We start from the raw sequence: 10263 nt of genomic DNA, 5'->3' as shown, positions 1-10263 counted from the left end.
GGGGGGGGGGGGGGGGGGGGGGGGGGGGGGGGGGGGGGGGGAGGCGGGCGGGGGGGGGGGCTAGGGGGGCAGGAAGGGAGCTGTCAGGAGTAGGGCTGGGGGGATCACAGGCACCAGGTGGGCTCACCACGCCCACACCGGCCCCACTGACTCCGCGTCCTCTGCCCTAGGAACCTGGTCCTCCTGCTGCTGCTGGTCTTCTGTATCTGCTTCCTGGTAGCCTGTGTCCTGTACCTGCATGTCACCCGGGTCCAGGTGTGTGTGTGTGTGTGTGTGTGTGTGTGTGTGTTTGCGTGTGTCCTGTCTGGAGGTACACGTGTGGCCTCCACCTGTCGTCTGGACAGCACACGTGGGGCAGTGTAGACCCTCACCCCTCTCTGGGGTAGCAGGAGCTCACGAAGCCCCATCGTGGGCTGGGTGCTTCTGGGAGCGCCTCGGGGACATGGGGCAGGTGGTCTGTGGCGATGTTGTGAGGGATACCGGTGATCTGCCTTCTCCGGGGGGGAGAGTCCCTCGGCGCAGGAGACGGGCGGGCTGCTATGTGCGCTTGCAGTAGATGGGGTTCTCCTCTAGCTTCGCTTTTGGGACCTTTGGGGCTGGGGACTGGGTTGGTGTCCTGAGCGGCCGTGCGCCTGGGAGGGCACTTGGTTCCAGCGCTGCAGTGGCCTCCGGGCCTCATCTCCACACCTATTTCCCGTCACCCCGCAGCTACGACCAGTGGACCCAGCGTTGGCTTTGCACGGTTGTGGGAAATGGCAACTCTATGAAAAACTAAGTTCGGTTTTACTCCCTTAGCTGCTTCGCTGTGAAAAAATAATATTTCTCTGAACAGCGTTTCTAGCTCACTCATTTCCATAGACAGAGTGACACTTTGTACTGTAAGACAGGTCGGTCACGTGATCTGCCTCTGCAGCCTTCTGTGCCATCCGGGGCGCTGGGAGCTGGTGCGGGGGGGACGCTTCTCCTGGCAGAGGCAGCCTCAGGTCTCCCACCGGAAGTGGGTGGGTTCGGAGTCAGATAGGCCCGTGGGCAGCCCTGCGCTAGTTCTGAGCATCCAGGCTAGGGCATGGTCCACAAGAGGGGGTTCATTAGGGGCCGGACGGCAGGTGGCTGGGCCATCAGCAGGGGCTGTGTGTGCCACGGAAGAGATATGGGTGGGCATGGCCACACCCGCAGGGACACTGGGTCCCTGGGAGCAAGGCCCCCCCCAGGGAAAGCCAGGGTTAGTGGGCAGCATTCTCCTCTGGGATGTGGCAGGTGGCCACAGCCAGGGCATCTGGGCAGCTGTGCCATCCCCACAGCCACCGGGGACCTTCACCCCCTGGGTTGGCTCCCCTACCGCTCAGGGCTCTGGCGCTGGGGCCTCCATGTCCCCTTCTGGACTCGGGGTGGGAACTGAGTTGATGCACACCAGTAACGGGGGCCTGGCACATGAGGTGGGGGGCCGGGGTGGGGAGAAGCTAGAGAACAAGGGGGCAGGAGGCCAGGAGGCCGGGATGGGAGGAGGGGCCCACAGAGTTGTGGGCCTGCAGGAGAGCAGGCTTTAGGGTGCGTGGTGAGGGCTGGGAGGTGCTGAGCTAGACCAGGTGGCCACCAGGACCAGTGCAGGCCAGAATGCCGCCAGGGGTCGGGGGTGGTGGCCAGGGCTGGGTNCTCGAGGAGGGAGCAGATAGGCCCCAGGGCTCCTGTGAGTGTCTCCACCACCTCCCACCTGCAGCCCGCCCCTTCCTGTCCTCTGGGGCTGCCTTTTCACTCGGCCTTAGCCCCCGGTGCCCCCAGGAAGACCCCCGTCTTCCAAGTTCAAATTGCAGCTCATGGGGCTGGGACACAAGTGCAGGACAGTTTTGTCCCACGTACCTGCAGCTGGGGCTTCTGCAGGCGGTTCCAGCTGTGTGTCTATGACCATGACAGTTCAGACAGCGTCATCCTGACATTTGCTAAGACCTGGGCAGGTCCTGTCCCTGCTTGGACACTGCTTCCTGGGCCTTACCCTGGAGGTGGAGGAAGCCATGGCTGCCACACCCGCCTCTGTCTTGTAAACCCTCGGGGCCATGAGGCTCAAGTTACCCGGCAGAGCGTGCAAAGATCAGAAGACATGGCCGTGGTCGCCTGTGTGTGTGTCCTAGCCAGGACACACTCCATGGAGTGGCTGACAACCCATTGTGCTCTGTGGTGTCACATGCAGGTGGCCTTGGTGACGTTTCACGCATATTGTGCTTCTGGGTGCTTACATGGCCACTGCTGGGGTCATCGTGGCTGCCCTGTGTGGCTGTGTGGACAGTGTGCCCTGAGGAGGCGCACCCACTGCCAGGCTGCTGGGCCACGTGGTTCACGTGGTTGATGCCTGTGGTTCACGTTCTGGGGGAGGTCTCCAGTGCTTGCGTCATACCCGTTCTTTTCTCCTGTATTACAGCAATTTTCTGTGCCTTTCCTTTGTCCCCAGACACAGAAGCTAATAATGGGGGCGGTTAACAGCTGAGATAGGCGACTTGGCATCCACCTGTGGCCCACCCCCACAGGCTCCGCCCCTGCACGTAGGCTCCGCCCCATGTCGTTCAGTTTTCAGAAGAGCATTTTAACCCTTTGCGTTTGCACAAACATGTCTAGGGTCAGGTGTTCGCGTGGAGTGTAAGCCTCAGTGCCCCTGGCCCAGCTGTGGTCATGGCGGCCGTAATGAATGATACTTTGCAAGTAACAGAATCGCTGGCTCACGTACCGGTCCCGATGACAAAGGAACTTTACCGTAGTGCGTATTCAGAAACACCTGAGGGAGGAGGGAGGGCCCAGGCTGGTTTTTTCTGGGGAGTACGATGTGCCACGGAGACCCATCCTCTGGGCCCTCATGCCCGGCGTCCCGCACCTGAGCGCAGGCTGGCCTTCCTCCGGGCATCGTGCAGACGAGTCCACCCAGCACGTCTGGGGGGCGGGGCACGTCCGGGGCGGGGCGCATGCCACTTTGGTGTCTTGCTCAACAGAACCCATCAGCTTCCATCCCAGCATCCAGGCCTCTGCCAGGTGGGGCCCCACAGGGAAGCTGCGTGCCGACATGGGGGCATCTGAGGGCCCCTCCCGTGTGATCGGGACTCGGCCTTCTCCCTGGCTGGGTCTCTGTCCCTGGTGGAGTCCCGCACCCGCAGCCTGAGAGCCCAACACAGCCCCCCACATGTCAGGGTCAGGGTCAGGGTCAGCCCGCGGATTAGCATATGATCCCACACGTGGTTCTCCTTCCAAGCAGAGTTCACAGCCCGGCGCTGCCCAACATCTGTGAGTAGCCGACTCTGCCCTTCCTCTGTCGGCCGACGTATGCTATCTGTGAGGCCACAGGGTCGCCGGAGTGTGGACCGTGACATCTGGGCCGCTTCTCTGTATGATTTACATGTGCCCCCGTGGCCTGCTGGGCCCGGCTGCATCCGTGGCCCTTCCACAGATGACAGAGAGTTGCTGCGCACTCCCAGCCTCAGGGCCTGGAGGGCCAGGCAATGCCCAGCTCAGGGTCCCTGGCCCCCTACTGGCCTGTGGCCAAGTGGGGAGTCCCCACAAGGCCCTGGAGCAGGACATGAGTATCTGAAGAGAAGGCCCGGCTTCACCTCAAACCCTGTGTGGAGCTTGAGCTGTGGTTCATGGATTGGGGCGGCCAGCCACTCCAGGGCCCAACCCACGGCGAGCTCACGAGCACAGGGAGCCCATGGTAGCCCGTGGTAGCTGTGTTCTTGGCTCTGATGGGTCCCAGAGTCCTGGGGTGGGCGGTGGTAAGGGGAGGTGCCTGGCTGGTGGGGCGAGCAGGAAGCAGTGGGGTCCTGAGAGTGTGAGCTGTTGAGGATGCGTGGTGGCCCCTTGGGCAGCTGGGGTCGGCGGCCCTGAAGCAGGGCCCAGGGAGGGATGACGAAGGGTGACTAGCTCACGCAAAGGTGCGGCGTCGGCTCACGTCATGGCCCTCGGTGTGGTGTCCTGGCCTGGTGAGGCAGTGTGCCAGGTCCTGTGGCCCCACGGTGTGGGTTCTGTGGGAAGATGAGATCCCTGTGGTGGCAGCGAGGGATGAGGACCCAGTGGCTGGTGCAGCCGAGCGCCCGTTCTGCTGGGGAAACAGTGCTGTGGCTGCCTGGGGTGTGGTCCATGGAACGTGAGGTCACACAGTGCCCGGGAGGGTGAGGGACTGGGACCCAGTTGCCGGCACTTTCATTTCCACGGAACGTCATGTGGCACGGGTGCCCAGCTGGCGGAAACAAAGCTCGAAGTGCTAAAGCAGTGGGTCTGTGACTCAGTGAATTCTGTGTGTAAGTAAACCACCTCGTGAAGGGTCACAGCCACAGCTCGCCGTGCATGGTGTCAAGTCAACAGGGCTCTGAGGCAGGGACTGGACCCAGAGCGTCCACATGGGGTAGCTTCTGTGTTCTAGATGGGAAGTGGCCACAGGAGCCCAGCCCTGTTTGGCCGTTTGCCACACAGGTGGGTGTGGCTTGCTCATCTGCGTCGCTGCATGTGACTCTGTGCCACTGACCCTGCACAGCTGCCCTCGCTGTGCACTGCACAGCTGGGGGGTGGCCTCCGTGCACCCTGGGCAGGGCTTGCTCAGTCTCAGCTGCTGGCCTTCCACTCACCGCCTCTCTGAGGGACTTCCGTGCTGTTTCTGCCTCTCCTATGGCTCCAGGGGCCAAACCCCCCTCATGGCGGTGCCCCAGGGGCCCCTGACTTTCGGCACCAGGAGGAGCCCCTCCCGCATTTGCTGAGTGAATGCATGAGCTGCTTGTGCCTCATCCCGCTGGGGGCGACAGTCCTGTGGCTGCATTCTCAGTCTTGTTGTGGGCTACACGGGACGAGTCCAGGAGGGTGGCGGCGGGCGCCAGGTCCTTAGAGCAGTCGGTGCCGCACCTCTTCTTTACAAGGTCTGGGGGACCCAGCGTGTCTGTGCAGCCGTGCTGGGGCTCAGGAATCTGACCGGGACCCGGATCCGTGGCTGCCACGGCATGAGTCCACAGCCGCCCGTTACCCTAGTCCACGGAACGAGGGGGGTGGGTGATGGTGCCGCCTCTGCTCGCCCACAGACGGAGAAAACCCGGGTCCTGACCTCCCAGGAGGACCGGGCAGGCACCCGGCTGCTTGGGGCCTCGTCAGCGGCTTGTGCGGGGCCCTGCAGGCTTTATTTTAGTTTCCGTTTCAAATTTCACGAGCATGAATCTGAAAAGAGCTTCGTACTTTTACCTGCGAGATCATCCTTTGAATATTGCAGGACGTATTTAAATAGATTTAAAATTGACTTGCTAATAACTTAACGAAACAGGTACAAAGCCTGTGTGAAGGAAACGATAGAAGTTAACTTGAAGCAGAGAAAAGAAGATGCAAGTAGATGTGAATTCTGGCTATTTCTGAGATAGGAGGGTTAAATGTAATAAATATGTGACATTAACAGATTGAGTTTGTTTCTGGGCCCAAGTCACAGAGTGGGAAGGGTTGCTCTTTAAAAACATTTTTTTAATGTTTATTTATTTATTTGTTTAATGTTTTATTTATTTCTGAGAGAGAGGGGCAGCATGAGCGGGGTGGGTCAGAGAGAGAGGGAGACACAGAATCAGAAGCAGGCTCCAGGCTCTAAGGTATCAGCACAGAGCCCAATGCAGGGCTCAAACCCACAAACCATGAGATCATGACCTGAGCTGAAGTCCGATGCTTAACTCACTGAGCCACCCAGACCCCTCAGGGGGTGCTCTTTTAAGGCAAAGACACTGGGTTTTGTTTCTTTTAGTGTGGGCGGTTTTTCTCCTGGGAGGGGAAGCGTGTGAGCACAGCCTAGGAATCTGCGTGCAGGTGCACGTGTCCAGCGGCCCCTGGGGCCCTGCGTGCCCTGCATGGGGACTGTCTCTGTTTCCATCACACTAACCTGTGTTTCTGTTCAGTGTTTTCCAGGCTGCCTGACGATTCAGATCCGCACAGTCTTGTGTATCTTTGTCGTGGTCTTGATCTACTCCGTGGCCCAAGGATGCGTGGTGAGCATCTTGATGTGCAGCAGGGTCCACGGGTCCCCTGGAGGAGTGACATGTGGACGGGGCGAGGGCCGTGCAGAGGGTGGAGGCCGGGGGGGGCAGGAGTAATAGGGGAGGCAGGGACAGGAGCATTGCCATGGGGCTGGCGGGCTGGGGAGGAGGGCGGGCTGGTCCTCAGCAAGGGTCTCCTGCCATCCTTGTTCCTCCGCCCCTGCAGGTGGGCTGCCTGCCCTGGTCCTGGAGCTCCAGCCCCAATGGGTCTTTGCTGGTCCTGACGCCCGGCGGCCGGAACACAGTGCTGCCCGCCGCGCCCTGCGAGTCCGCGCCCCACGCCCTGCTCTGCGGCCTCGTGGGCACCCTCCCGCTGGCCATCTTCCTGCGGGTGTCCTCTCTGCCCAAAATGATCCTGCTTCTCGTGCTCACCACGTCCTACATCCTGGTCCTGGAGCTCAGCGGCTACACTCGGGCGCCCGGGTAGGTGCCGCTCCCTCCAGAGCACACCCTGGCACCGCTGTCCGTTCTGGTTTGCAGACCAGGAAGCAGATGGCTTTGGTGGCTTCCCCACGTGTCCGTTTGGGCCCCCATTTCAGCCAGGCCTTGGCTTTCCTGGCGAGAGCGGCTTTAGCCGGGCCAGGCCAAGCGCAGCGTAGAGTCGTGTCTGGATGCGCGAGTAGATGGCGCTCGGACTGTCCGCACCAAACGGGCTTTCTCCTCGGTCTCCCACAGGGGCGGCACGGCCGAGAGTCGTGTCCGAGGACACCAGGGGTGCGTGTGGACAGCTCTTGGGCTCTCCGCACCAAACGGGCTTTCTCCTCGGTCTCCCGCAGGGGCGGCGCGGCCTCCGGGCACAGCTTCGAGCCCATCATGGCCATCCTGCTGTTTTCCTGTACCCTGGCCCTGCACGCCCGGCAGGTGGACGTCAGGCTGCGGCTGGACTACCTCTGGGCGGCACAGGCAGGCTCAGCTCTCTCTGCTTCCGGGAGGGCGGGCCGTGGCACAGGGGCCCTTGGGGAGGGTCTCCAGGGGCGCCTGCCTGGGTGCTGCTTGGTTGTGCGGGTGGGGAGGTGGTGCTGGGAAGCTGGGGACTGTCTGATGAGCCTGTCCGACGGCTGAGAGTTTGGCAGTGTTTCAAGTAGTGAGTTCCCCATCCTCAAAGGCATTCTGGCGAGCGGGGCTGTGGTGCGGTGTGGCTCAGCCTTTGCCAGGCTGCATGGAAATCAGTCCCATCAGGTCATAGGAGACTCCAGAAAACACTGAATCTCTCACGGCCCCCACCACGGATTTAGCAGGTCTACGGGAGAGGGCAGCTAGCTGCGTTGTTAATGCATCTGCTGGGAAATTCTGGCACAAGAGGCGTGCAAGGGGCTGAGGAGAGTGGTCGAGGGCCTGAGCCCCGGGGCAGGACCCACATGCAGGTGCATTTCTGGGTCCAGCCCAGGACACGTGGCCGGTGTGCCTGTGTCACCTGCTGTGTCTCCAGCCTTCGGAAGGAGAGGCCGTCTCGCCTCCTGGGCCAGCCCATCCATGTTCACACTCCGTCTGGGCAATGTGCAAACTTCTGGGCCCCGGGCAGGTTGCTTCCCCATCTACAGACAGCAGGGGGCATGCCGCGGGATGGGGCCGCCCACAGTAGCCTTCCTGGGTTGTCTCACTCTCCTGTGTTAGGAAGCAGTGGTCTACTGGCAGGGGCACTGGGTTGAATTTGGTCTTCACGGCAGCCCTGCCCAGGGGCTGGGACGGGGCTCAGATGTGGGGGCCACCTGAGTGCAAGGTCAGGCTGGACGCGGCTGAGCCGCGATGGCCAGGGGACGGTGGTGTCCGAGGTGGTGGGACCCTCCTCGTACCGGGAGTCCCAGGTGCACCTGGAAGCCCAGCCCCCGAGAGATCAGCAGGGCACAGGGATAGCCGGCGTCTGACCCTAGAGAGGTGACGCCCACCCAGAGGGTTGGGGGACGAAGGCCATCTGTGTCTCTCAGGCCAACAGTTCGAACATTAGTCTCTGCAGAGACCAGCACAGACACACCAGGAAATGAGGTTCACCAGCCGTCAGGGTGCCCGGGTGTGCCCTGGGGCCCTATCCAGGTGACACCCAGAATCTTCCCTGCCAGCAGGGGATACGGCAGTTGTGTTTCCTACCTGCTCATGCTTGGCCGCCGGCCCGGCGCACAGAGGTGCTTGGTATGGCCGGATGCTCCTCAGACCCCACATTGCTGATCTCTCGGGACCCTCTGCCTGCAGGCAGGGGACAAAGGCAAGTGGCCGATTTGCTGTTTTTTCTGTGGTTTAACTGACCAGGAAAAGACGCCTTCTGGCCGTACGGGTTCCTGTCAGGACGTCAGGGCTGGTTGTCTGTTCAAGTTCAGGAAAATGATTCTGTCTGTGACTTTGGGTAAACAGAAGAGGAAAGACACGTGTGCGTGTGGATGTCTGAGAGTCCTGTGTACACATACGTGTGCGCATACATACGTACGCGCGTCAGCGTGCTGGGCGGAGAATGTGGGTTTTTTATTCTTATTTTGCGTGACAATCTTCCTGAGCCAGAATCCGCCCTTGAGACACTTGTGTCAAGGGCTCATCCCAGTGGCCTTCAGTATGTTCACAGAGCCGTGCGGCCATTGCATCGATGTTAGAACATTTCATGGTCCCAGAAAGAACCCCCGTACCCATCAGTGGTCACCCCTATTTCCTCTGCCCCCAACCCTGAGCGGCCACTAGTCTCCTTTCTGTCAGTGTGGATTTGCCTGTCTGGATCATTCTCCATCCCTTGTGCCAGGTTCGTGCCTTCTCCGCCCCCCCACTCCCACCCCCGTGTGTTGGGGACGTCCCTAATTCTGAGGGACCTGCCACCCTGCTCTGCCTCCTCTCTGCACCTGGACTTTGGGCAGGTGGAGGCCACCGTTAGCCCGAGCCCTTGTTCCCATCCCCGTGGGGCTGGGATGCCTGAGGTGGGCTGGGTGCACAGGGCAGGCTGGAGTCCCACTGCAGATAGAGGACACGCCCACTGCTGGTTCTGCCCCTCGAGGGACTTGGGCTGTGGCACTGTCATCCTGCATGAGGGCCCAACCATGGCTGCACTCACATGAGGTCAGGGCGGCTGGAGAGCCTTGGATTGTCTGAAAGATGGCTGGGTTTGGGGCAGCCCCAGGATGGCACGGTGCCTGGGACACCACACTGCAGGTGCCCACCCCAGGGCAGGCCACCAGACAAGACTCACGGCCTTCACCCAAGGGACACAGCCAGCCCTTTGGCAGCCATGCGGGAGGGACCCAGCCCTCCCCACTCCTGCTGACACTCCACACAGCCAATCCCACTGGAGCGGGTGACTCGGGGGCCTGTAGACAGGGTCCCATGGGAAGTCCTGAGTCAGCTGGTGCCAGAGGAGACACCTGCGCACAGGGCTCCTGGAAAAGGATCTGCCTGCTGCTGTTTGCCAGAACCTTACTCCCTAACGGAGAATGGCCTCTTCAGCGGGTCTTGTCTGGCCCCGCTGGCTGTCCAGGGTGAGCAGGTTGGCCGGTCCCTAGATGTGTCCGCCCTGCCGTCAGCTGGCCCCTGTGACCTCAGACCTTTTAGTTGTGAACAGCTGCTCAGAGCTTGAGAACAGACCCCCGCAGAGTCGGAGAGCCAGGCTGACCTGAGGGGTGCAAACCCAGGCTTCAGCCTGTTCACTTAAGGGCCACCCGTTCAGTGCCCGGGTGCTCATGGAGCACGGCCGAGCCGGCATTTTCTCTTGTGTTCCTTGGCAAGTGCTTTCCTAAAGGCTGCGGTGTCCCTGTAGATGTTGGTAGGCCTCACGGTTGACCCTGCCCTGGGGTTCCCTGCCGACAGCACCCCTGTGCTGCAGCCGGCCCCCACTTCTAAATGAGCTTTCCAGCAAGCTCAGTGCAAGAGAGACCCTCCCTGTGTCACGGGAGGGGCTGCCTACAGCGACTGACGTATTTTTCCGAGGGCGTGTGACAAGAAATGTCATCTAACTTTCCCGTAAGCCCAGCAAAACAAGGAAGTTTCCAGACTTTGCCCGATTACCCCCTGGGCAGGTACGTCTGTCATGTACACATCACAAACTGTTGTGAAACGGCCAGGCCGGAGCCTGGGGGTTAATTATCTACTGACACCGGGCTGGTCACGTAAACCCACCTCCCCCAGGCTGCACGATGCTGTTTCCAGTGTGGCCTCTCCCTTGCGCTCAGTAGGTCATCATGATGGTGATAGTAGAGCAACCTTTCTCCTCCAGCGAACGCCTCACCCTGGGGCGTGACTCCTGTCTGTGCCAGTGCCATGTTGT

The 10263-nt window shown here is 61.1% G+C and overlaps 1 protein-coding gene across 1 annotated transcript in view; it reads left to right on the top strand.

Moving 5' to 3' along the window:
* Positions 1-10263, top strand: part of ADCY1 (adenylate cyclase 1) — an 87511-nt gene that overhangs the window by 54396 nt on the left and 22852 nt on the right. The window contains exons 11-14 of the mRNA XM_077765789.1: positions 171-255; positions 5892-5981; positions 6196-6452; positions 6806-6932. Coding sequence (XP_077621915.1) covers positions 171-255; positions 5892-5981; positions 6196-6452; positions 6806-6932 — 559 coding nt within the window. The remainder of the gene's footprint in view (positions 1-170; positions 256-5891; positions 5982-6195; positions 6453-6805; positions 6933-10263) is intronic.

Source organism: Crocuta crocuta, unplaced genomic scaffold (assembly GCF_008692635.1).
Source record: "Crocuta crocuta isolate KB4526 unplaced genomic scaffold, BGI_CrCroc_1.0 scaffold751, whole genome shotgun sequence".
In the NCBI taxonomy this organism is placed as follows: Eukaryota; Metazoa; Chordata; class Mammalia; order Carnivora; family Hyaenidae; genus Crocuta; species Crocuta crocuta.
This window is presented reverse-complemented; position numbering and strand designations above follow the sequence as displayed.